Source organism: Heliangelus exortis, chromosome 5, assembly GCF_036169615.1.
Source record: "Heliangelus exortis chromosome 5, bHelExo1.hap1, whole genome shotgun sequence".
Lineage (NCBI taxonomy): Eukaryota > Metazoa > Chordata > Aves > Apodiformes > Trochilidae > Heliangelus > Heliangelus exortis.
The window spans coordinates 31453552-31480829 of record NC_092426.1 but is presented as its reverse complement, the minus strand read 5'-3'; the positions used below and the strand labels follow the sequence as shown (position 1 = coordinate 31480829).

At 33.8% G+C, this 27278-nt stretch overlaps 1 protein-coding gene across 1 annotated transcript in view; it reads right to left on the bottom strand.

Annotated features, from left to right (window-relative positions):
- Nucleotides 1-27278, bottom strand: part of RYR3 (ryanodine receptor 3) — a 209492-nt gene that overhangs the window by 28697 nt on the left and 153517 nt on the right. The window contains exons 64-82 of the mRNA XM_071744346.1: nucleotides 26329-26410; nucleotides 23890-24020; nucleotides 23119-23439; nucleotides 21542-21782; nucleotides 19897-19984; nucleotides 19699-19791; nucleotides 15340-15354; nucleotides 12281-12451; nucleotides 11748-11807; nucleotides 10764-10895; nucleotides 9791-9903; nucleotides 5992-6088; nucleotides 4321-4430; nucleotides 3447-3498; nucleotides 2885-2935; nucleotides 2520-2619; nucleotides 2209-2288; nucleotides 1874-1950; nucleotides 170-243 (exon numbers count right to left, since the gene is read on the bottom strand). Coding sequence (XP_071600447.1) covers nucleotides 170-243; nucleotides 1874-1950; nucleotides 2209-2288; nucleotides 2520-2619; nucleotides 2885-2935; nucleotides 3447-3498; nucleotides 4321-4430; nucleotides 5992-6088; nucleotides 9791-9903; nucleotides 10764-10895; nucleotides 11748-11807; nucleotides 12281-12451; nucleotides 15340-15354; nucleotides 19699-19791; nucleotides 19897-19984; nucleotides 21542-21782; nucleotides 23119-23439; nucleotides 23890-24020; nucleotides 26329-26410 — 2088 coding nt within the window. The remainder of the gene's footprint in view (nucleotides 1-169; nucleotides 244-1873; nucleotides 1951-2208; nucleotides 2289-2519; nucleotides 2620-2884; nucleotides 2936-3446; nucleotides 3499-4320; nucleotides 4431-5991; nucleotides 6089-9790; nucleotides 9904-10763; nucleotides 10896-11747; nucleotides 11808-12280; nucleotides 12452-15339; nucleotides 15355-19698; nucleotides 19792-19896; nucleotides 19985-21541; nucleotides 21783-23118; nucleotides 23440-23889; nucleotides 24021-26328; nucleotides 26411-27278) is intronic.

The following is a 27278-nucleotide window of genomic DNA, read 5'->3' as shown; positions in this document are numbered from 1 at the left end:
ATTGCTTAAGATTTTGTAAATATAAAGCATATTCAGAACTCAAAACCTGAAATTACTTATGGTAAGTTTATCAACAGAAACCTGAAACCATAGTAATAAAAGTTCAAGACAAAGAAGGAAGCACAAATAATTTTTTAAACACTACTGGAATCAATTTCATTTTACTTACGAGTTCCTTCTTCAGTAACCATTCCCAGGCCTTCTGCTTTATTTTGTCTCTCAAACGCATTCAAGTCAAGAACACTTATATTGAAAATAAAACCAAAGAGGAAAAAGTGCTATGAGTACACGATGGAAAGTTATTTTCCTCTAGGAAATCTTTGGAGGCCTTCAACAACTATTCTCGACCCACTGTGACACTCATTGCCTCGTATTTTATTTAATATGAATATTTAAAAAAAGAACTTGTGATTAAAATAAAAGTCCAGTGTCCATCTCTGAAGTGATTCTCAGTTCAGGACTCCCCACTTACCCAGCTTCCAGTAACGTCATTCATGATTTCATGGATAAATGAAAAGTGGAAAAGGAACCTGAAAATTACTGTTTATATTGAGTTAAACCTGCCTGCCAAAAGGACACTACTGCATTTATTTCTCAGTCACAGTATTTTCCACTGTTGTCACTATTATTTCTATTATATTGTTACTGTATATATCAAGCATCTTTATGCTATTCAGAAGATGTATGAAATCTCCAATTCCATATTTATAAGACCATACATGGTCTTATAAATTAGAGATTCCATCAGAGATTCCATGTCTTCCAAGGTAAAACACACAGATATCAGAAGTTTCTTTTGCTGAACTGTCACAGCTAAGCATGTGGAACAGCAGATGATGATTTTCTCACCATCCAGTCAGAACATTTCCATTCAAACAGCCCAAATATAATTCTATCATCATCTATTTTTTCATTCAAACATCAATGCAGTCACATATTCTATCTAGCAACATAATTCTAACAAAAAGCATTCTTTTAAACCATTCTTGTCACTGTTCTAGTAATTTTTATCAAAATAATTTTTAATTGTTCTTAATAATACACACACACAATTGGTTATATTATCACTGCAGGTCCTCTTTGAACAAGACCTCACTAAATTGTTCTACATAAACGGAAAAATTATAACAGATGCAATTAAATCAGACTGCAGCTACTCAGAGATAATTTCTGCAGTGCAGGTCACCACCCCTTTCATGGTTTTTTCCAGTCTTCATATAGCTTCTCCATTTCTAATTCCCAGCTTACTCCTTCAGAACCCTTCTGTTGCTTTCAAAGGATGAGAGAAGGAGGTTGTCTACTGTAGGAGTAACCAGAAACACCAACAATTTTCCACCTTCTTTATGGCAGTCCTTTACCTTAACTAATTTGAACTTCTAGTTTATCATGGGAATGGACAGCTATAGTCCCACCAGCCATGGGTCACCTCTATCACCATGTAGCACCTGACACTTATGCAGAGGATTCAGGTGGAGCAACAGAGATGTAACTCATCAAAGATGTGCAGAAACTGGAACTCTAGTAAAGCTCCACTGGCCTGTCCCTCCTTCAGTGGTGGCTTTTATCCATCCCTAGAACCACTCAGATGAAAAAACCTGAGGGATCTGGAGCCAGTAAATAATCCATTACATTTTACTTTTCTGCCTCTCCAGACTAAACCTTCATGGGTATATACAGTCTGTGTTTTCTTTTCTCCTTTGGAAGAGTAGTCTAAAAGATCAACATAATATTCCTCTGATTCACAAAAATTACCCACAGGAGTTCTGGAATCTCTGACTCATGTAATTTAAATCTGACAAGTCCACCTGCACTCAGCAATAAGCCACCAACCTAAATAAAATTGAGGCTGTAATAATATGATGTATGCTTTTACCTGCAGGACTGCATCAAGCCAGAGAGACTTTGAAAAAATCCAGCATCCTTTTTCTCCTTCAGGTAGTCTAGCATTTTCTAGAGGGTATACAATTTGGGGGAAAAAAAGCTGTATTAAAGGTATATGAATTAAGAACTTCCTGAATTACCATTCAAAATGCAAATCACTGGCAAGCAATAATGTGATTGTTATTGTACCAAAGTACCCCGATATTTCTTCCCTGTCTAGCTTAAAATTAAATGCACTAAAATAAAACCACAACAGAACACTTACATTCACAAAATTACTTGCATCCTTTCTACAAGGAAGACTCACAGCAGTAAGTGAAGAATTACCTGCTGAACTATGCTATTCCCACCATTTAGAATAGCAATGCCAAGCTTCAGTGTTTCAACCACCATGGGTCCTGTACGACCTGTCAAAAGAGGGGTACAGTCATTCAAAGTTGCAATTATGAACTATTCAATCAGAAAAACAATCTGGAAATATTACCTTCTATAGCTAAGCTGACATTTATCTTGCCTCAATATATACTATATATAGGTAGTATATGACACATGTATCATAAGTATAATGACAATACACTATATATGTGTGCAGTCTTATGTATAATCATATATATTTGCAACATTGCCCAGAACATTACCTTTGCTTGCACTAATCATCTGAAGGACCATCTCAGCAGCTCCACGATCATGTAAACGAGCTTGCTGATAGAGAGTTCTCTGCTTTTCCATTTCTTTCTCCTGGTTTTATGAACAAAAATGAGAACAGAATACAGACTGGAACTGAGTCAAAAAAATAAGAAACCTGAAGTCGTTGAAGGCCATTTGCTTCCCTAATCCCAAGTTTGATTCCAAAACTTCAGAACATACCATCTTTCTTTTCTATGAATAAATCTAATAAACCAGCTCAGTGCACAACTGTGTTATTCATGAATTTATTCTAGTGGGAGTATTTAAAATACTTGCACATTAGGTGATGAGAAAAAAGTGTTAGTTAAACTCTCACCTCAAATGTCTTTTCTTTTTCTTCTTCCTCTTCTTCTTCTTCCTGACAGCTCTTTTTTACGTTAGAAAGAGAAATCAGAAGATTTTGCTTATTATGAAAACTTAGAGCCTGTTTTTACTATAGTATTTCTACAAAAATGACCAAAGAAAAATTTTCAAGCAATAATAAAGGCATTAATAAGACTTAAAATCATAAATCCCTGTAATCATAAATATTTGTGCTTATCCACACTAAGATGATATTGCAATGTTGCCTAATTTGTGAGTACATCAGGGTATTCATGCAAGGATATACATCCTGTAACTGCAGGCTGTGTGTTTTTGTGTTATATCTCTATTTATATCCATAATATTAACCTTCACAGTCAAGCTCTCCTCACATGTCAGCTGTAATCAATATGTTCCAAAACTTGATGGTCCACCTATTTTGACAGACTTCAAATATTAACTCCAAAATAATTACCCATAAATAAAGATGATTGACACATTAAAACTGCTCATGAGTTAGTGATATATTATATATTTATTATATATTATATGTTATATTGAAAAGATATATTTACCTTTGCCATCATGGCAGAATAGGCGATATATAAAGGATCATCTTCTAGTTTGCTATAAAGAGGAAAAATATTTTAAATTATTTTGTGATGTAGTAATAAAAAAGTTGTCATACTCCCACTAATATTGAAAGACCAGTTCCATTCAAGCATATTTTGTTAAACTAGATAAATATGTCTAGTTGAAATACCACAACTAAAAGTGGCACTATAAGCATATTTCTTGTCTCAAACCAAGTCTCTGTAACTTTTTAATAAACAATTTAGAAGTATGTTTGGACATCCAACTTAGTCACATTAGCAGGTGCAGAAAAAGCATTGCGAAGATGAAAGTTAGAATAAGTGTCAGATGGCAAGATTAAGTTATACAGAAAAGAATACATGAAACACTGGAGTACTCTACTCATATAAAAATATGTATTATAAACAACTGTCTGATTTCAAAATAGAAACTGTCACTAAAGTGATTCGTGCCAGTCATCAACGAAGCCTTTTCTGAAATACTGAATGAGCAAATATGTAATGAATACTAATAAAAAGAACATACATCTATTACTAGCAGAGACCAGGAGAGGATACTCTGAATGAAACAGCAGTTCCTATAGACTTTATGTTTCTATGAGAGTTCATACTTGGTGATTTCTACATTTGGTATTTGCCAAGCTTTTAAAATGTCAAAAATAGTCAATATTTGTCTCAATTTAAAGGTTATATCAAGTTTAAATAAATGAAGACCCTAAGGAACCTGAGAGGCAAAGAAGTATTCACCATGTACAATAATAAACAGCATTTGTGTTAAATCACTTCTGTAATGATTCTAGAAATTCAATTACTGTCTGCTTTTACTCAATGTGCTTTTCAACACAGCTCTTTTTACCTCCTCTCTGTGAGAGCACTGCGACTAAAATAGAGGATAATCTGATGAAGTGGATCAGGCTGTTTTTTCTCCGACTCTTCCTCTTCCTCTTCATCTTTTTTTGGAGCTGTCTGTCTCAAGATTTAGATCAAAAAATATAAATTAAGCTCCACGAGTAAGAAAAAAAATTTGTGTAATTAAGCTTAGGAAAGGATTTTAGTAATTTAACTATTGAATTTGTATTAACTTCTAGCATTAATATTACTCAACATCTTGCAGCATAACCTGCAACATCATGTGCATGTATGCAGCAACATCGTGCAACATCATCTGTGCATGGCTCAGAATAAGTGCTGTATCTGACTGTTATTATTTAATATTAGCATTAGAGTTTCTCATCTGCAAGGTACTGAGAATGAGACAGTGAAAATCTTAGGGAAGCCTTATTCAGCACAAATTGTGTCATTTCCAGTGGACAAGAACTGTAAGAAAATCTCCCCTCAATTATTTAGCTGGAGAATTACTGGTAAATGGAATTATTATTAATAATATAATCAGATACATCCCATTCCCACTACTGTTTGCTACAATATTTTCATAACCTTGTTTCAGCAAATGTAATGACTGCTCTGATTATCAATTTAAAACTTGTTTTGGCACTTTGAAATACAGCATAGCCAGCACTGCTGAAAAAGCAGTGTTCACCCTGTGTTATCACAGGGTTTGTAATTATTGTAGAATTATTGTAATTATAGTAGCAAATGTAATTACAGTAAGTCCAATGTATTTATCTAGTAAATCTGAAAAAATTGTAACCACTGTTTTTGATCAAGGGCCTCAGTCCTTCCTTAAGTAGGAAGACAGTGAACATACCATTTTCCTGAATATGAGAAGAGTAACTTAGCTGTAATTTTGAAAAATCATAAAACCTTCTATATCAGTGGGTCTTTAAAAAGCTCAACCAGACTGCTTTTTCTAACACTCTTCATCTCCTGATATACTATATATGAAGCTATATATAAATATATATATTATTTTTTATGGTGTTTAGATAGTATAGAGATAGGCCCCTTGGAAGAATTTTATGGAAACTAACAACAGAGAGTGAAGAGAAAAAGCAGTAGGCTTTCTGCATCAATATCCAGTTACAAAATGCTGAAATCTACCAATCACTTTTATCAAGTGCACACATACACTAAATTTTTGCTGAATATGGCTGGATATATTTACTTCTCATTGTGATGTATCAACAGGAAAACAGCAAACTTAATTTGTATCAAAGCTGAAGATGCTAAAATTAAATATTATGTATCAACAAAAATTTTAAAAAGGATAAAAGGATCATTTGTGTCAAGCTTAAAAAAAAATAATATATAGGAACATAGGAATTAAATAATAAAAGAACAGTCTGACAGTTCTAATCTAACCTAATCCATTTCTTTTCCCAAGAATGAATATCCCATAGTTCATCTGAAGGCATGGAGCACCTTAATGCACTTCAGTGGGCATCACAGGACAAACGTCTTTTTGATCACAGAAGAAAATTACCTCATGCTCTGAAGCATAAGGATTATGTATTTCATCATTTTATGCATATGCATACAGTACACAAAAATTAAACATAGGTTATAACAGATAAAATATGCACTAAAATCGGCACTGAAAAATATGCCCAATTACATCAGTACTTACAGCCAAATGCTGAACTAGTTTCTCCTCAAATGAATATTCCTCTGTTTCTATCCAAAAGTTCTTATAGCCTTGGAGGAAGAGGTTAATAGAACGGTGCCTGGGGGGTTGTGAAAGTGAGATCAAGAGGGGTAAAGGAACATAGTATAACAGCTCAGGTGTTAATGGTTAGTAAGGATACACATTTGTACAATTCTGATCCTCTGATTGGTCAGTGAAACATAACTGACATTGAGTGACAAATCTTCATGGGCATCCTTACTGCTTTGTTGTACCTTCCTTTTTATTTTGAAGGCTTTGGGAGGGCTGGAATACATTATATGTGACACTGGACTGGAACCTTAATGCCAGTATTGGCAAAATACACACTTACAGACCAACAATGAATGGGTGGGATTTACATCTACAGGATATAAATTTAGTTTACTAGATTTAGGACACTGAGACAGCAGAAGTTGTCCATCACAACCAAAAAAATCAAATGCTATTCAGCATGTTATCTGCAGGTAATCATTGCCTTCTTCCACAAAGAGAAACCTAACTTCAGCTTCTCTCATTTCCAAATCAGGGCAGTACTAATGTGTAGTCAAAGCAGCTGAATTAGAAATACACAAAACCTACTCTAGAAAATAAAACAATTTTAAAATATTCTTAGGCATATTAGTTACTACTACATGGTATTAATTAATTTATATTAATACATAATAATAACAATTCATATAATAATACTAAAATAAATATAATAATACTTAATGCCTACTAATACTAGACATCGTAATGGCCAAAGCATTCCATCTTTATGTTATATTGGGGGGAAATTTTGTTTTGTGTTGTACTACATGAGGTTACAAAGGCTGTTGCACACATTCTTAAAATTTACTCTCATCCTGCACCACAAACAAAAGCTGGTTGTATACACTATGACTTGCTTAAACACACTGTGCACATGAATTACTATTTCATAATGGAATAGCTACTAAGTCAACCTTCTAGGCTTTCCTGCATGCACTGGTGCCATTTTGTTATCAAATTTCAAAAACTGACCAATCAGAATCCCCTCTGAAAATTGTACAAATTCATGTTTTATGATAATGTCAAATCATGGCTGGGAAGGAGTGAGTGTGTGCATAAGGAAGAGGCTCTCCACAAGTTACATTACCGTTAACTTGAGTACAAGCCTGTCATACTGAGTTTTTTCATGTACTTTTTCCAGCCAAACACGTTGAAAGGTGCTCAGGAAGAAATTGCTAATTTTGTGTCTGAAGAAAAGCATATAGGTTTTCATTGAAGAAAGGCACAATTCAATAAAGTAGTCAGAAAGAATGTATATGTAAACTGTGCATGAAAAATTGCCATGTACAACTTTGCTGTATCTATGTGCATATAGAGATGACAGACAATAAGACAATTATTTTTACAAATTAATTTCCTTAAAACAGAAAACATAAATACATGCCAGAGAAAACATTTAACACGTAAATTTCTTTTTCAAAGCCATGTACATTCATTGAACACAGAACATGAAGAATTAGTACTTTCTAACTGATGGTTTTTCCCTTGAAAAATAAATTTTAAAAAATATTAAAAACTTGATACATATAAACATGTATTTTGAAGAAAATCAGATTAAAATATGAGATTAATATTGAATTATATTGAAAGCTACCTAAATCTTCTGAATATTTTCAAAAGAAAGAGCTCATTATTCCCTGAAGTTATTAATCCTTCCAAGGATGAATGGAAGGGCACTGCAATAATGTTTGCTTACTGCCCTTTAAGTTAATTAATTCTACTAGAAGATTTAGAGCTAACATTCTCAATAAAAAGCTTCAACTAAAATGAGGGACTATACAAATAAGGAGAGCTGCATTTAAAACTCTGGTTCAAAGGGATTTACATAACTCCTGGAATTAGTCATACCCCACTTGAAATAATCTGCCTAGAGTTCAAAGATGTCTTTACAACAGAGTCAATTTAAGTGATGGAGATAGTTACAGGTGCACAATAGTGTAATAGCCTTATTGTCCTGGCAAAATACTATGATTATCTAGGAAAAAAATCTGCCTATAATGAATGAATTTTAAAACCTTTTCAGAACCCATGAATTCAGCAATATACTTAGACTTCCCTGCTCTTTTGCAGGGGGTTGGATTAGACGACCTCTAAAGGTCCCCTCCAGCCCAAACTACTCTATGATTTTGCAGGTCCAAGACCAAAGTGTTTTTTTCACTCTTACCTGTTCTGAAATATAAAACCCACCATAATTGTTGGCTAAAATAGTTTTATGACAGTTCATTTTTAGAATCTACAAGATGAAATAACTGGACAGATTTGCCTCACATTAATATTTAAATCAGGAGTAAAGTTCACCCCAAAGTCTACCACAAATTTTGAGAAGAACCAGTCTCATTCTGCTTAACACAGAAATGTTTTTAATGAAAATTCCAGGTAATATAAATGTTCTTCTTCAATGATTATTATTTTATTATTCCATATTTTCTTCAAAAATGGAAATACATATTCATTACATATTTTGCCCCTTGGCAGGTGTACCATCAGCCTCAAAAATAATAAGTAAAAGTGTTCTCTTAAAGGCAAATATAGTTTTTATCATTTGGGTGCTCATATATATTACAAACACTTTAAGAATTTCTATGACCAAAATACAGTTGTAAAAAAAAAATCTCAGAAGAAATTTTATACTTAAATGAGTGGTCATCATACAACTTCCTCTTTTTTTTCAAAACATAGTTCATGAAGATGAAATCATTAATACTAACCAGTTTGTTCTTAAATTGGACTGTTTCTTAAATTTCTCTGTTTCTTTCAAGATTGCCTGGTGGTAGTGTGACAACTGAGAGAAGTTATTACAGCCTAGAACTATTTGTTTTTGTAAAGGAAGGAGGAATAACTGGCTTTTGATTTGTCTTGTGTAAAGCTAATGTTTTTCCAGCATGTTAGTGGCACAGCACCTTTAGCTGATATCAAGCATGTATATTGGCTTTAATAAAGGCACTTGAAAATGCAATGAAATTCTTCTGTCATACTTTGCAAACAATCTTTAAACAAAAACATTAAATGCAAAAGGTGGAAAAATGCATAGGTTAGAGGCAAACTTCATTATTAAACATGTGCTTAGGCTGTATCTGAATAGAAAGATTTGTTGAGAAGGAACAGGGTAAAAGGAAATTACCCCAGTGCCCCAAGGTCTCAATATTCTGTTTAAAGCAGCTGATGGATCCAGGCACATGATGCACATTATCTCAGACTCTATGGTATCTGCATTCAACTGGAGTAAGAAGCAGAGCAACACATAAGCTCAATATCATTCTGCACTGTCTGCTCCAATAGTCACTTTAACATATACAACATTCTAATGTAGTAGCTGAAGATTGCCTCAGACAAGCTAAAAGGATGAAGACTTCATGGAATAGGAGAGGAATAGCCACGAATAAGAATACAAACACAGGAGAAGAGTAAAAAGAGCAACTAGTTACAAGCAAAAAAAGGGACAAAAAGAGCAACATCTAACAATTTTCACAAATAACGAGGAACTGTTCAGAGTAACAGCTGACAAAACTGAAGAATTTTGGTTTTGAAGTAGTGTAATTCACATGGTCTTTTCTCCATCTGGCTATTTGTCCTGCTACAATTATTTTGCTATGGCAAGGAACTAGCTGCTAACTAACCAACTCTTTTGCCTCAAACAAAATTACAAGGCTTAATAGGCAACAAACTTGTAGGTATACAGTATTTGCACTCAGAAACGTAAACAGAAGTTACTAAAAAGAAAAACCTTTACCTGGGCAGGTTGTATAATGGTGCCATCCTGAAGCATGCAACAACAGCCCTTTTGCGTTGCTTTGACAGCAGTTTGTGCCACACAGCTTTCTTTGACCTCAGCGGCTGCTCAACCTATGGGAAAATACTTTTCTAGAACATACAAGGGAAACTCTTCAACTTTTATTCAAAATTTACTTTTTAGCTAGTGGGGGATGTAGTTAACAAATTAGAAAATGTAACAAAGGCTTCCTGTCTATGAAAAAAAAAAGTCGGAAAAAAATGTCTGAAAAAAAAACCTGGGGGCCTTACATATAGTACCTCTCCATTTATACAGAAAAGCTCAAGGTGCCAGAGTATCTCACATGTGGGACTCCTTAGCAAAATATTCCAAATGGTGATTTTGTATGCTTTTAACTACACATATTCAACGGCTCATGTGAAGAAATTTCTGTGCTATATCACTTGTGAAGGAAATAGGTTAACCTTCTGTGGGTACAGTACAAATCATAGGATCATAAAATCATAAACTATTATGGGTTGGAAGGGACCATTAGAGATCAATACAAATGCATTTTTGTATTTAAATTGTGTAGTTTGAATGAACAGACAACTGATTCAAAGTTGAGACAGCATCCTCAGGTGCAGAAATGGGAGGTGGGCTAAAAGCAGGATATTAAAAAATGTGTGAACATGTAAATATTTCTTCCTAAAATTCGTGTTCAGCTACTGAATGGTGATGATTTGTATTCTGTACTTCTTCTGACTGTACATGAAATTTTGCAGAGGCAAATACATTCTGAATTTTCCCTGAACCTAAACTGGGACACTTCAATAGATTACACTTTGCATATATACAAATCAGTATGCATGCTGCAAAATAATTTTTAGCTGGAATTTTGAAGAATGATGCTCACTAAAGTCAAAACAACCTCCACAAGTAAAAAAACTCATGCTTCTTCAAAACAAACAAGGCACAGATATTTCAGTTTTACCTGTTCCAGATGATACAGAGCAGCTGAAATCCTCTGCACACGTTCCACATTTCTCTCTGGGTCAGTAGGTTCATCACTCTTCAAAATGTCTTTGTAGAGATTTAGCTGCCATTTCACAGCTGGATCATCAGACTGAAACCCAACATATTTCATATGTAAGCTGCTGAATGAAGATGCTGATTTTGGCTACTGCCACTACCACTCTCATTGTAAAATAAAGAGCATAATAGAGACTAACACTACATCTGTCCTCTTTTATTCAAAATTAACATCTGCTAGCTGCTCAGACAAATGGCATTAGATTCTGTATAGTGTTGGATAATTGAACTGATTTCTAAGGAAGATTCTGTATTTTTATTTTATGAAACCAAATGAAGCACTCTGAGACTTATGTGTTCCATTTATCTGCATTAAGAATAAGAAGACACCTTTAGATTTCTGTTTGCTTTTTTTACAAGACAGAAATAGGAAAAAATCATTATAATTACTTAGCGTGTCCAATTTATGTAAGAGCAAATTTATAGCAACCAGACCATCATCTCCTATGACAAATAAATTAGTTACTGTTCTATTCAAAGACTGTAAGCAATCCTCTAAATTATTTATGATTTACAGAATTGAGAGGACACCATTTTGGAATCACCTTTGCAAGTGTATTCAGTAGGGGGAGCACAAATATGCTTGTACAACTTGACTGTAGCAAGCTTTTCTTATTTTACCTAAGTGACTTTAGAATGCATGTGTCCTTAGAAATACTATCAACCAATAATGCAAATTAAGTCCAAGAACAGAATTGCAAATACTAGTTTTAATTTCTTCTTGGACTGAGTTGATTCTAAGTAATTGTAACTTTAAAACTACTAGTATCTCAGTTCTTTAAAGTTGTCCCATTAGATGGGACTTTTATCTTCTTTTCTGGCTTTTACATAGCAAAGCAATTGTGGCTTCTCTGCTTCAAAATACATACCAGAACACACATATTACCTTTTCCTGCAAATGTAAGTTGTTACGTAAATGTTCTTTGACTTCATCATCAGTGTCCCTCTGCAGAAAGGTAGAAGTATTTTTCAGTTCAGATTATGATTCATTTCATAAGAACATGTACAATATAGAATGATTTCTATTTTAATATTGAAACCTTCTATCTTTTGTTTTCAATGTATATTAGTTACCAGAAGGTAACTAATGGGACAAAGGCTTTCTTTAATTTTTACCACAAAACAAGGATTAAAACTTGAAGAGAATTAAAATTTACCAATGGCATTGGAGTATTTTGTCCAAATGAATATGTGTATGTAAAAAAATGTACATTGTATACAAATGGAAAATGACATGGAAATTCTGGTATTTGTAGATACACACACCTTTTGCTTCTGAAAGCACACAAAATAGCTATAATTACTTACAATACCTTGATTGATTCATTATAAAGACTGTTTAGATACCTATGCCTCAAAGTCCAGTTTATGAAGTTTTGTTTATTTTGTACTAAAAACTATCACAAAGTATACACTTACATGACTGTATCTGGTCTTAGCCAAAGAGATGAGCTCTTGATCTCCAGGAGTACACATATTCAAACCAATAGGAAGCATCTTTTTAAGTGCAGCTACAATCAAAGATGTTTGTATGGAGTACAAATCCCCTCTACGTTTTGATTTCTTTCTCTCTTGATCTTGTCCTCCAGACTACAATTTAAAAAATAGAAAAGTAAATTAATGTATTTCTCTTTTCCAACTTTTCCAACAAGCTCTTCCCCTAAAGGTCCAAGGAAACACTGTTCCAGATGTAGTACAGTTAATTAAAAAATAATTGAGAAATGTAAAGGAATACTTTTGTTGTGTGCCAATGGTAGAACTGCCAATGGTAGAAACAGTAATATTTTAATAGCAGTAACATCTTTGTGTGAATTCATATACATGAATCTAACTAAATTTACTGGATCTTACCTCTGAAATCAGAAAGAAACCTAAAATTAAATGTTGAATCAGTCTCAGGGGACAGTATTAACTTTCAGTGTTACAGAGACAAATTCATTACAGTTTTGTCAGAAATTTACATAGAGATCATTACCCAGGGTCTAAATAAATAAGTATTGTCTGGTTTGTCTCAACTGAAAGATCCCAGTATCTAAATGGCTTTGATTCAACACAATAAAAAGCCATTTAATTAGGGCCTCTGGAGTAAGCTTTGCCTAATGTATATAAATCTGGGATGAAAAATTAAGTCTTTTGCATACTTGGAGGCCATGAGTAATAGGAAAAGGAAAACAAGACATAGAAGTCAAACAGCACAACAGAGTAACATCAGCCCCATCTTCTTAGACACTGTGCAGACACTGTACAACAATATTTCAGACACACCTTTTTGTTGGAGACAGAGTACCAAAATCTTTAGAACAGACCCATATATTTAATGAACAACAACAACATAAAACAGCCTAGTTCTGAATTCTGTACCTAGAATAAACTCCTACAATACTCAAAGGGAGTTTTTCCTAAGAAAAGATTTCAGGACTAGGCCTCCAGGTTCATACAACACTACAAAATAGCAAATGCTTGCATTTAACCCTCCACATCCTTTTCCCTCTGTCAATAAAGTTTTACTGACTGCAGTGATTGTTACACAGAGGAATCCATTGCAATTCATTATTTCCCAGTTATTACCACACTATTATCACAGTAATCACTGGAAGGAAGGGCAGCCATACATATTCTACTCAATGGTAAATTTTGGCAAATTCTGTCTTCTAGATGGTGAATCTCTGTGTATGGAGCTGGTGCTGAACATTTTGCAGGTCAGAGGGAACACACAATGGATGTGGCTTCCTTTCTTAAGGAACTAACAATTGCAAGAGAGTACTTTGCCTCAAAGCTTTGCTTTTGGAAGTGCCTTAGAAATAGCAATGAGGTAATGGCTATAATAATGACATTATTTGTAATCTACAATGACAGAAGACAAACAAACCCCACAATGTATCACTGCGTTCCAGTGGCGTCACCATGCATTTTAAATAAGGAATAACAAAAATACATATTATATATATCTATATCAAGAAAAAAAAGGAAACTAAGAGAAGATACTGCTTTTCTGCATCTTTATATTTGAGGACATTTTATGCATTCAATTTTCTTTATTTTCATTTGAGAATAGTAACTAGGTATGAACAATATTGGTGATCTTTAAAATCTGAACATTTTCAAAATGTGTAAATAAGATTCATTCTGTCTTTGCCGTCAAATTCTGCTGCCTGTGAATTCTCACCTTCTGCTGTAAGTAGAGTCACAGACAGAAACATAAGTGACAATAAAAATATCTTACATTCCTAATATGCACCTATATGAGAAAGCTCAATGCCTTAGTTTCACCTGCAGAGAGCATTAAACTGACCAAATAATTAACTGTGCTAAAATAACCTTAACAGGAAGAATGATACAATTTAGCTTCCTAATGGCACATAAGCTTGTTTGAGGATTTAAACATACAAGTGGATGTTTATTAAAAAAAAAAATACAGGAAAATAATTACAGGGTCTCCAGTAGATTAATAACATTTAAACAAACAGTCAAAAAGAAGGAAGAATTTATTGAGATTTTAAAAAAAGTCAGCCAAAATTAATTAATATGATAGAATTAACATTTTTAGTATTTCCAACCCTCCTTTATCCTTCAGTTCTCCAAAATCATCACAACCAAGCTCATAAAATTCTGCTGTGTACACCTAGGGAAGTTTCACAAAGCATGAAATCAGGTCGAATAGTTTAACACAACTGCTGACATTTACACTTATGCATCCAATTTTATTGATTAAAAACTTCACAGCATCATGTGTGCGTCTCAGAACACAGGGTGAAGACAAAAATAAGAGGGTTTTATTCACCCTTTTGCTGTTCATTCTGCTTCACCAATGAAGAACACTTCATGCATTGAAAAGTACTAATCTATATCAAAAATTCATAACAAAAAAAAATAATTTGAATGGTGCAAAGGAAGGTTCACAGAGGCAAAACAACTTTGAATACATTAAATACAGAAAATAAGGATTATTCAAAAGCTTTGCCACACCTCACATATTTACAAAAGATCATTTTAATTCTGGGAGAAAAGATAGGATTTAAACTTTAGATCTTATATAAACTTCTTGAATCTAATACAATCTTATATTCATTAACAGACAGCGTGTGAATTAAAGGACATTTCTCCCATGTTTTTCTTGGATATATAAACCAAATACATGTTTCTGATGACTCTACTTTGGCATTGCTTTACAATGCCTGCTTCAATATTTTGGTGAAAAAATTCACAATGCAGAAAGACAGCAGAGGCAGAATGTACATCTAAAATAATTACAAAAGGTAACTTTACTATATTTTTACATTAAGCAACAGGTGGGAGTGCCAAAGGGAATTTTAACTTCTCTGGTCAATTACTGCCACTTTAAACCAGAGAAAATTTATCATAGGTGGAACCTGGACCTCCACTGTGTGACGCCACTGCTGTGATCAATGGAAAGAATGCTCAGAGCCTGATCATATCTTAATCTAAAACAAAGACACATCATGCACTTTGACCTGTACCTTTACTTGCATGGCCTGTATGAAAGAAAAATAAAGGGGAAAAAAAATGTAAGTAAAAGCGATGAAAAGATGATAATGTTACAAGTTAGTAATAAACTTATTCAGCTTTACCAGGACAACTAAAGTATTATAAATTTGTATATTAGACTGTAAGGGTATGACCAAATGAGATCTTAGTGAAGTATTTGTGTAAAACTTAATTGTTAGTACATGACTGAACTTTGAATTTGTCTGTTTCTACTCAGCACTACAATTTGTTGCTTCACTGCGTAAGGGAGTACATTGAGTAAGTAAGCACATTGATATAGTAATTACTGCATCTTTTCCAAGTGTTGCTGCAGGAGGAAAAGTGTCTGGAACTATGGATAGTCCAACAGTGAAAATAAATTAACATTTTCACCAAAATAGTTGATTGAGAAAAAATGTGTTTAGAAATGGAACTCACAGTCACTGGGAAGATGCAGCATTTAGTTTAAAATCATTGAATAGCTCATTCCTGTTTTGAAAACAGCCTGAGAGAAATGCTTATACACATCAGCAATGCCCACTTTAAGAAAACCATTATAAGATCAACTGTAAACCTTATACATACAGAGGTTTTTTCCTGCTTAATAGGTTAATGCCATAAATGCACTTAAACAAATTTATTCAATAGTCAACACTGTATTGCCATTGAGTGAGGCTATCTAGAGAAGACAATAACAAAAGCAGGCAGTTATGGTAAAATGTCAACCAAAAAACCCAACTCTTCTCAAATGAATCCTTGACCAGGCATGGGAAAATCCAATAGAAAACTCTTGGTTAAAATTAAACAGAAAAAATCTCAATGCAAATAAACCCATTTCTGTAATAGATCTAGTAGTAATTTGTTTTCTTGGGATAATTGAGCTAGCCTCAAAATGTTAATGTCACAGTATGTTAATTATATTTCATTTATTAGAGATTCACTCATGATTTACCAAAATATATCTAAAGGAAACATATTCTATCCAATAGACTCAAAGATTTAAAATTCTTGCAGAAAATAGTAACCTGAAATCTCCTGATTCCATAACACAAATGCACATAAACCACAATGTTTTTTCACAATTAAAGTTTGGATTTTATGACTGACTCAAGCTTTTGTAGTAGTTCTGTCCAAATGCTTTTTGAAAATACATTCAAAAAACTGAGGGCCAGTCAAATAAAACTTCAGTAGGACATACAAGTGTTTAGCAGCTGAGGTTAAATATCCAGCCACACATTAATCAAGATCCCAAAACTGTCACAGAAAAACTGCCCAAACATGTATGACATGTTTGTTATGTATATGTGAATGTATACATATAGTCTTTTATAACAGCTAGCTGGAAAATCCAATAGGACATAATATCTTAATCAAAATGCTGTTTTATTAAAAAACTTATAAAAAGTTAAAAACAGATTAGTTTGAAGGTGTTCAAATTCAGTCAGGTGTTCAAAGGAGTTGAAGGTGTTCAAATTCTCCATGTGTGACAAAACACTTCTATCACAAATCTCAATGCAATCTCAGTTACCAGTCTCTCTCAGACTGAAAGTTCTCTAACTTACCATTCCCCTCTGAGCAATCTGCTGCCATTTTTTTAGAAAAGAAAAATTTTAAAACTTGCTCAGCTGTTAATACATTTGAGAATATATTAACAGAGTTAATATTGTATTGTCAAAATGCAATGGGTACTCAGTGAATCAACTGTAATGATGAATAATTTGTTTCCACTACTGCTAGCTACTTTTAAATAATGTAATCCTAACCCTTCATCCTCTGCATATTTATTTCTTGCATGGGGAATGTAAGGATATAGAACCTTTCATACATGATATGTCACACCTTACATACTGGTACTATCACAGTATCTTGTATCTCAGGAAAAATACTCTGTTGTAAGACAGCCAGTTGCTTAAAGAAGCCTGAGATCATCATGAGACCCTAATCTTTTAAGACACCCCACACTGGTTTGTCTTGGTCCAGCTGTTAACAATGTTCATATTCACAGTTATCACACAGAATCATAGAAAGTTAGAGGTTGGAAGGAACCTTGAGAGATCATGAACTCCAACCCCCTGCCAGGGCAGGTTCATCTGAAGTCACACAGGAACACGTCCAAGTGAGTTTTGAATGCCTCCAGAGGAGACTCCACAGCCTCACTGGGCAGCCTGTTCCAGTGTTCTGTTACTCTCACAGTAAAAAATCTTTTTCTTACACACATGTGGAATGTCCTATGGCCCAGCTTGTACCTGTTACCCCTACTTATCTATACATTCTCATGTTTGATAAATACTGGATATAATTGTTTCCACTAAAAATAATGTCCATAAAGAGGAACTGGTGATAAAGAAGAAAGTGATAATTATTCTGTTTTCATAATTCCTGAGCTGAAAGTTTATATTAAAGCCAGAAATTATAAAAATGTTCCCTATGTATAAATAAGCACAAAATGTTTTAAGAAACCCTGAATTCAATTCCTTACAGAACTTATGTTAAACTATGCAGTTTTCACAAAAATATTTACATCTAAATTATGCTTTAATCTATGATCTAGCTTTAGAGCTCTTATATTATATGTTATGAAATGTTATCTATTAACTGCTTAGAAACCATAGATAGAAACGAACAAAACACTTCTAAAAGATGCCTCATGTATCATATGGTACTGAAGTAATCTTGAAACAATACCTTAGATATTTGTTTCAAGATCAATGATCACACCTACAGCTATGGTACCATATTAATAAAATATTCAGTTATCAACAATACAATCTATTACTTCTTCCTGTATTAGCCATAACGATGCACAGTGGCCTTAAATCCTATAATTTTACATTAATATGCTTACAAATGTTATATATATGCATATAAAAAGTTTTAGATCTCCCTGTAGTGCATATCCGTATGAAGAAAATAACCCTTACATATGCATCTACGTCCCTATTACGTATACATATATTTATACATAATACATTTGTACATTTAAATATATACCACAGGCATTTGAAAATGTAATGTCAAAATGTAGGTCTTTCAAATTTTGATCATACTGACTGTACATCATATTATCCTATTAGCAATCCAGTTGATAATAGGATAATCACTCATATAATCACAAGTATAATCACTTGATTGTAATCTATCACATATATTTTTAAAAAGCACACCTAATTCTTGGCTTCTCGGGTCAATTCTAATGTATAAATGTTGAAGTATACATAGTAAATGTATAGCTAGTAACTGTCATATAATAAAAATACAGAGATACACGCTGGACTTTGCTGTTGTGCAGCTGGTCATAAAATAGCCTGGACTATGCCCACTGCTCATCTTGAAAACAAGAAAATCCATTAACATTTTCCTTCTACCATATATGGCATTCTCTATATAGGTTGAATTGCTGTTCAGTCTTAGACATGAAATAATGGTGAGCTGAAAATCTGTTATTTTTGCTTGCAAACTCTCCAGTATCAGGGTTTGTTTTAATCAAATTTCGGAGGTTAAAAAAAAATATTAGAAATGAAGCAAACGTTTTTAAAAGAGATTTAACAAATGTAATGGTACCTTTTATCTGACCCAAGGTACAAGCAAATACGGTGAAATACAAACCAATAAACCCCACCACTTTTCTGGAACACTTTCAAAATAGTATTACCCATGACACATTATAAAGATAAGAAAAAGGAAGCATCCTTTGTACCAGGACTTGGAACTGGAGTTTGATTTGGTTTAGCTGAGAAAGGTAAGCTTCCTCAGCTAATGTCCCAGCAGCATTTTTTACCTTGAAAACTTTCATTTTCTATTATATAGGTAACAACTGTATTTGCCAGTCATCAGTGTCAGCATTATACTGAAAATGAGCAACAACAAAATGAATGTGGTCATTAATAAGAAACAAGAAAAACAATGCAGACGTGGTATACTGTATGTAGGAATAAAAAGATATAAGCAAAGACAGCATTCCTCCAGAGATGACAGAACAATAGTGATTGAAGTTCACAAGAAAAATGTCAGGCAACCAGTGTTTCTTCACTTGCTTTTATAAAACAGTCTATTTGTTTTTCCTGAAAGACCAGCAATCCATATTGCAAAACATATTCTCTTATACATGTAACTTTCAAATCAAGACCTTCATTTTAATTTTGTGTCTTTGACTATTCAGCAGACATTAAGTAACTCCTAGGTACATAGCCTGTATTTTGCATGGTAGTTATCACACCTATCGTTAAGGAAAAACTCCTTTTTTTTTCCTTCTACCCAGCAGCTGCCACCTGAGCAGGCTTTCAGAGCCTTTTAAAAAACATATTAAACACATGCTGAAGATTTAACTAATTCACAATTTTTTATTAACTTACTTTGGACATCTTGCTTTTGGTGTCTCCTGTTAAAAATGCCAAATTGTTGATTTCATTCTGAATCACAAAATTTTGTTCCTCTCTTTTGAAATTCTAAAGGTAAAAAAAAATCAGCAGAAATTTAAATTAATCTGCATATACCACATTTATGTTTAAAGACAGAATGAAATGGAAAAAAAAGTATACATCTTATCTTACATGTGACTTACACCACAGGATAAAAACTTCAGCTACCATTCGAAAGAGTTCATCAGAATCTGCATCCGGTTTCTTTAGCCAATTGGCTCTAATAACAAAAACAACAGAAGTTTAAAATAAGACAATTGAATATTAAAATCTCTGTAAAACAGATCAGGTTATATTCATACAGGTAATTTTGGAAAGGAATGATAATCTGTTCAATTTTCCATGACCATGGTTAGACAAGCTGTTTTTGTGGCAGATTAATGAGTCTCCAACATAACTCCTAATTCTTGACTACTTATTTCTGCTAGCTCTTTCTCCCCATGATGCTAACACGTTTTAGTGTCTATTCTGTGACCCAAACCAGACCAAAGAAGAAGCCTGAATGACAAGCAAAACTCTTGCTCTGAGTATTTCTCTATTTCTTCTTTTCTCCCTTCCCCCCAATCCCCTCCATAAAAGAATCAAAACTGTGTGTTAATTCAAGAGAGAACACTATAATGAGGAGAGAAGGAAAAGTACAGGGAAAAAAAAAGAATGAGTGGGTAGAGCTGTAAGGACTGACTGCTTCAATCATTGGTTTATTTTTGTAATCCAGGAACTAATTAAACTGCACTGTGTGTCTGTCTGCTCAAAAAACTTGAGCAAATAAACTAACAGATGCAGCACTCTCAAATGTCTCTAAATTAAAATGCATTGATATGACCATAGATAAAGTGGACATCTGACAGCAGACATTGAGGGAATTATAGTGCTTATGATAATAATAACTTATGCTCATTAAGTCTGTCTTTCTAGTTGGAGTTCTCCACAGCCCAATTAAATGCAGCTTTTATTAAACTTGTGTTTCCTTGCCAGCAAGGTCTGATATAGGAAAGCTTTGCATTCATCTAAAAAACACAAATAATTCTCTGTGTAAATTTGTTCACAGCATAAATGATCATGCATGCAATGGAAATATGTATTTCCATACATAATGGAAATTATGTAGCCAGCCAGCCCAATATGTACTCATACCTCAAAAACCATAAGTAAACAATGAAAGTGTACAGCACAATGTCATTAGTGTACAGCACAATGTCATTAAGGATGGGATTAAAATACTGTAGATACTGAGGTACTATAGATACTTCAGATATTCAGATATACTTCAGATAGATCTTGGGGGCAAAGAGAAAGCATAGACACAAAATAATCCTTCAGTAAACCACTTGAACAGAAAAATTTCTGGTAATTCTTAAGGAAGCATTACTCACATATTTTTTATGTCATTTGCAAATAACAACACAAAAGATTAACATCTTTGTTGTATTATCTAAAAATAGAATAGTTCAGGGTTCTAGCCATTTTTTAAGTTTTGAAAGTTATATTCATTTGTAATGTCATTGGGCTGCCACTGCAAATACAAGAAGTCTGGTCAGGCTTTGCAATGTCAGTGATGATAGTGCAGTGACAAAACAACCAAGTAAGCCAAATGCATGCCAGAAAAAGACATGAATTTAGTTCACACCATTCTATTAGTTCAGAATCTTTAAAATACTCTGGGTCTGATTCTCAGCAAAACATTAAGTGCATTGTGGTTTTTTCTGATTATCAGATTATGAACTCCAGTGCAGTAACTAAAAAATATGAGTTGAATTATTGGGGTTTTTTTATTCACCTGTTGTTGTCTACATAACGTATCAACATTGGGTAGAAAGCATAAAGGTCTCTACAAAGAACAGCAAACTCATCAAGAATGAGTAGCTCAGCTTCTTGGGTGTCATTTTTACTATCTGCTTTCAGTTGATCCTCTTCCATCACAATCTTTATAGCTTTCTTCTTCAGTTTCTCCAGTGTTGGAATAAAGTGACTTCTGAGCAGATCAGGCCTGGCTTTGCTGATGATGGGTTGAGCATAAACTATACATAAAAATATAGACAATCTTACGATTAATGCACAGTGATGTTTTTCATTGTATTAATATGAATCCTGCAGTTCTAAAATACATAGAAGTCATAGTGTTTCATGTATTTCTGAAGCATAATAATATTATTAATAAAACTAAATATAGCTTTGTAACAGCTGTGTGTGTTGACATACTAAAAGCCAGTTGCTGGGATGCAGATTATTAGTATTTCAGTCTTTTGTCTGTTAAACTACCATGGTTTTAGCAAGTTACATGGCTCTAAAGTACAATCTAAATAAAGCAGGGATTGAGACAGGAAGCCCCCACAAAAAAACTTTTTTATGTATTCTTTTTTTTTTGCACACAATGTAAGGAAACAGCCAGAAGAGGGTTCTCTGGAAGAAGTTATTTACCCCTTTTGCCTTGGGCAATGAATGGCTAACTGGATCGTGGATCTATTTTGTACAAGCACTAGTAATAACATGCAGACCACTTCAGTCAAAACTCCTTTCAAGAAGCACACTACTATACAGTCTCCTTATGCAGATAAGCAGCCATCACAAAACTGCAAGCTGTGGTCCCTATAATTAAGCAACAAACTTCTTAATAAATTTCAGTGGAATCCTTATAATCCTTATAAGACAACAGGGCTTTAAAATTTAACAGGAAAATATTACCCTTACATAGATTCTCTGGAACCACCTTATTGTATATTATATTCTGACATAGCTTAAGATGAATGATAAAATTCAAATACAGTAAATTTTTTCATCTACTAATTGTTACAGGACATTTTGAGAAATCTTTCAGCTCACTTAATCTCTAGTACAGTTACTCAGGCAAAGCAACTACTTCTGAACTTGTGTTACTTGTGGGATTATTTCACCATATACACTTTATTTCCCTTTTGTCCTGACATTTCACATACAGAATTCACAGGACTCATACCCTCTACTGCAACACTCTCTTCTTAGGTGTCTTGAAAATCAATTGCATTCACAACTCCAATTTAAATGTTAAGGCTCTTATACAATGCCTAGAGAAGGTAAGATTTCAAAATCCAATAGGTTGTACAGAAAGCTCTTTGCTTACAATGATGCTTACAATGATGCTTACAATGATGCTTACAATGTAAGCATCTCTGCTTACAATGCATGCTTAATAATAACTATAAAATATTTTTTAAAGTAAAGTATTTTTCTTATTGTTATTTATCTACACTTTATCTTTTGTTTCTGCTGGTTTTAATTACAATTTATCATTATTATAACACTGGACAATATGGCAGAGTATAGTAAAGTAACTAAATATAAGTAGGTACAATTACTCTTTAAAAATATTTACAGTACCTGCAATTCTTTTCATCCAAGATGCTTCCTCTATTCCCAGGTTGTTGTTAATGATTTTCAGAATGTTTCCAAGAACAATGCTCAGATGTTCAGATGTTATCATTGTACTGCAAGGCCCAGCACTTGGAGGAACACTCTCGGGCCCTCTTTCCCACCAGTAGGACAGATAGTTGCACAGCATGGGTAAGATGACCTCAATTACATGAGGCATTTCAGTATACCTTGCTCCAGAATCTGCTAAATCATTGATTTCCTTTATTAGTCCATCCAACTGAGGGATCTCTGGACACATGTCTTCTACTCTATCAGGCATACCCAAAACTGCAAAAAAGGGTAGAAAACCAAAATATTAATTACCAATATAAAAATGAACACCTGTGTTTAAACCAAATGTGCTGGAGGACTGATAAGCCAGGAAAAAAATTATAATTTTCCTATTCACATAAGTGAGATATTACAGCTATTGAATGTTGCTAGTAAGAACACAAATGTAAAATCTGCTAAAAAGTTTAATGTAGATATGATCTTAGAGTAAGCTTCAAATATTACAGTATGCTGCTTCAGAAAAGAATTCATTTTTAGAAAAATATCCAAATAAGCTAGGAGAAAGGGAACATTGTTAACAGTGTCAGCAAGGCAGAGCAAGGCTAAGATGACAAGTAGTGAAAGAGAAATAATAGAAATTCTTTACTGCAGGATACATATGGTTACAATTTCTTTCTATTACTATTAGAAGGAGAGAACACTTTTTTTTTTTCCTTGAGGACTTACTTGCTCTTTCTCTTGCACTTTTTGTGTTGAAGACAGACAATGGATTGTAATGGTTCAGAGAAGGTTCAAGGAATGCTACTGGAATGGCTGCTGCAAGAGATGCTAAGCACTCACCAAGTGCAGGGCGCTGCCTGTATAAGAGAGAAACAAAAAGTCACCTGATGTTAAAAGTTTTTGACTAGGCTTTCAACATCTAGCCTGCATTATAAAGCAGCATTACAATTGATTGTTAATTAATTCAACTTTTTAATACATTAGAAATATAACAATTTTGAAAAATTGTATTTCTCACATCAACAAAACTACTGGAAATTATAGTTGTATAAGAAACACAGTTTTTCAAAAACCAACTTTAGAAAGTATTGCATATTAAAGGTAAGCTCCTCCACAGATGCAACTGTACAACTACAGACTATAGAAAACATGTATAAAACATGCATAAAGAAAAGATTAGTAATTGCATATTCTTATTATACCCTTGGTTTGCTTAAACAAGGAGCAAATTTGTATAATCAAGAGGAATTGGGGAAGTCGTAACCTTCTCAAGATTTCCCTTTTCTTCTGTATATATGTGTGTGTGTATATATATATATATATTTCTTTTGCTTCACACATTACACCATTTGTGTAATTCTCATCAAATGATGAGAAACACTGCTGTTACTGTTACTTATCAAAAATTGATTTAATTGTAATAATTTACTAATCCTAACAAATTAACACTCTTTGCACAAAGTGTTAAAGCCCTTGATGATGAACTTTTGTCACAAGGCAGCAGCAGCAGCAGCAATCCATCTTAGTATTAATTCTGAGGCATAGCAGCCAAGAGTCTTGTAGAATCAGCTAACTATTTCAATTATGAGAAGTGATATTCACCTATGAAAAATGAACTATGACTCATCTTGCAATGGAGTATAAAAACTTTTTGATATCCCTGAAAAAATTCACTAGGAGAAAAACTGCATTTTGATTCTCAATCTGAGCATTGTTTAACTTGAATAACTGTTCAAGCCAGCTCAAATATTCACCTCTTAAGTTTTGCTGAAATATTGAGCAATGTGTTTGAAATCCTACCTCCCACCTAGAAACTGATGTCTGCCTACAACCTTCATTTAAAAGCCTGACTGAGTCTACTCATAACCTAAGTAAATTAAATCCACAGTGAGAAAACCTCAAACAGTTTCAGGAGACTGATTAATTTCCTCAGATATACCTGAAGTGATCATTCTTCCCTTCTAAGACAATAATTGGAGTAGGAAAATGTGATGCTGTAAATGTCAATGTTTAATGTCCAGTGCTTACAGCTCTTGCCACTCAAGAGGACACCTGTTCCGTGAGCTCTTGTAATCAAAAGGCAACTCAAACACAATCACCTTTTATTTCCTGAGAGAAGACCCTGACTGCTAGTGATTTTGCCTATCAGATCTGTGTCAAGTCCAAAAAGAGAGGAAAGCTTTGCAATGTAGTGATAGACACAGAAATGACTGAATGTGGGCATGTATAAGAATGAGCTGGTGTATGCGGGAAGATGCACACAGAGTGGGAGGAAAGAGACTGTCTGTCTATGAGACTGCTTTTGCATTTTGCATGAAAGAATTACTGACTAAGCCCTGGAAAGAAGGAAGTGGAGACCAGAATTCCTCATACTGGGCAATGTCTCTCCTAACCAGATTTTGTATTTTAAAGCAGACTTATATTTCCTCCTGCAGAGTTTCTCTCTCAGGGTCTGTGAATCTTAAACTTTTCATTATAAAACAGATAATGAAAAGTGCCTAAGCCTTCAGTAGCATAAGAAAGGGTTATGATTACCTTGTCTCCTGTCCTGTGATAGACCAACAATTAGGGTTCTTTCTTCTCAAGCAGTAGATATGGATTTGAGCCTCTTTTAATGGAAGAGGATCTAAACTACAGAGCTTGGAATAAATCATAGCAACTAAATCCTTAAAGGAACTGTAAACCCTACTCATTTAAAATGCAACTAACAGGTAAAATGGTTTCCTTTGTAGAGTGAAAGGCTGTCAGAGTGCTCTTCATATGTCCTCAGGATTTTATGCTCAGGACAACAATTTTAAGAGAACTCTGTGTAGACTTAGGTGTGAGACAGACACAGCCCTAGCACTCAGCCTACTTAAGACCACACGTATTCGCCAGACTTTGGGAACCTTAATGGCAACCCATGGAACAATTTAGCATTACCAATGAAAAAAAATAAACTCCCTGCAGATACACTACCATATGTTGGATGAGTTGTTTGCTATCATTTAATTTTGGGTTGAGGTTGTGTGTATGTATGTAAACCAACTAATACCCAGGCAACTGCACTCTGGCTGAAGTGTTTCACACTGTATCAGATTAATCTTTAATTCAGCTGCTTTACTACCTAAACAAACCACTTCTAAAGAAGAGAAAATTTTACACATAGAGTTTTTGACTCAATACCTTTCAACATAGATGTTCTTCCCAGTCCCAAGGGAATAGAGGCTACAGAGAATTCTGTAACATGAAACTTGTACATCACCCACTAGAGGAAAATAAGAAGTAGATTATCAGCATGTATTCAGCTAAAGACTACTTCCCAAACATTTCACATCTATTTTATGCAATCTGATAAACAGTGTCTAAAACATTTAGCATATGTGTCACTAAACACTAAGCTATCAATACTTCACATTTATCTTCTATTTCTCTGATACCCAGTGTGCCACCTCAATTAATTTCAAAAACTAACAGATCACCAGACATTCTAAGAGGCCACCATATACTTACTAATAAGATATTGCAGGTTAATCACATTTCCAGAGTACAGTTCTGAGCCAAACAACATTAGTCTGTGTGTCTCATCTATGAACACGGTTCTAAATGCTCCCCATCTTTTGAAAGAAACCCTGTCATTGCTATCAATCTTATGATTATATTCTGCTTTGGAACTCTGAGCAGCCCAAGACAGAAAAAAAATTTGGAACAGCATATTACTGAATTTTGAGAACGCATTTCTGTAATTTTAAATTAAGTTATGCTGAAAATAAGGAAAATTTATATTAAAACAACTAAAGGGGTTTTCAAATGTAAGAAAAAACAATGAAAAAGGAATTTTCATTGTTTCATAATCTAATTAAGCAAAAACATGTAACAAAAATATGCATAATTCAATTTTATATAGGGAACAAGTATCACCCACACATTTGGTGAAAGAATATTTAGTTTCTCTCAATGTTAGAAGAAATATTGTACATAACTTACTTGAAGCTCACTGAATATTATTTTCTAATATTCAACAGAAATACAGTGCTATGCAGCTAATATCAGGTTTAATTCTGGGAATGTGTGTGTGAATGTAAACAGAATTTCATCCTTTGAATAAATGCAATCATTACTGAAAATTGATTGTA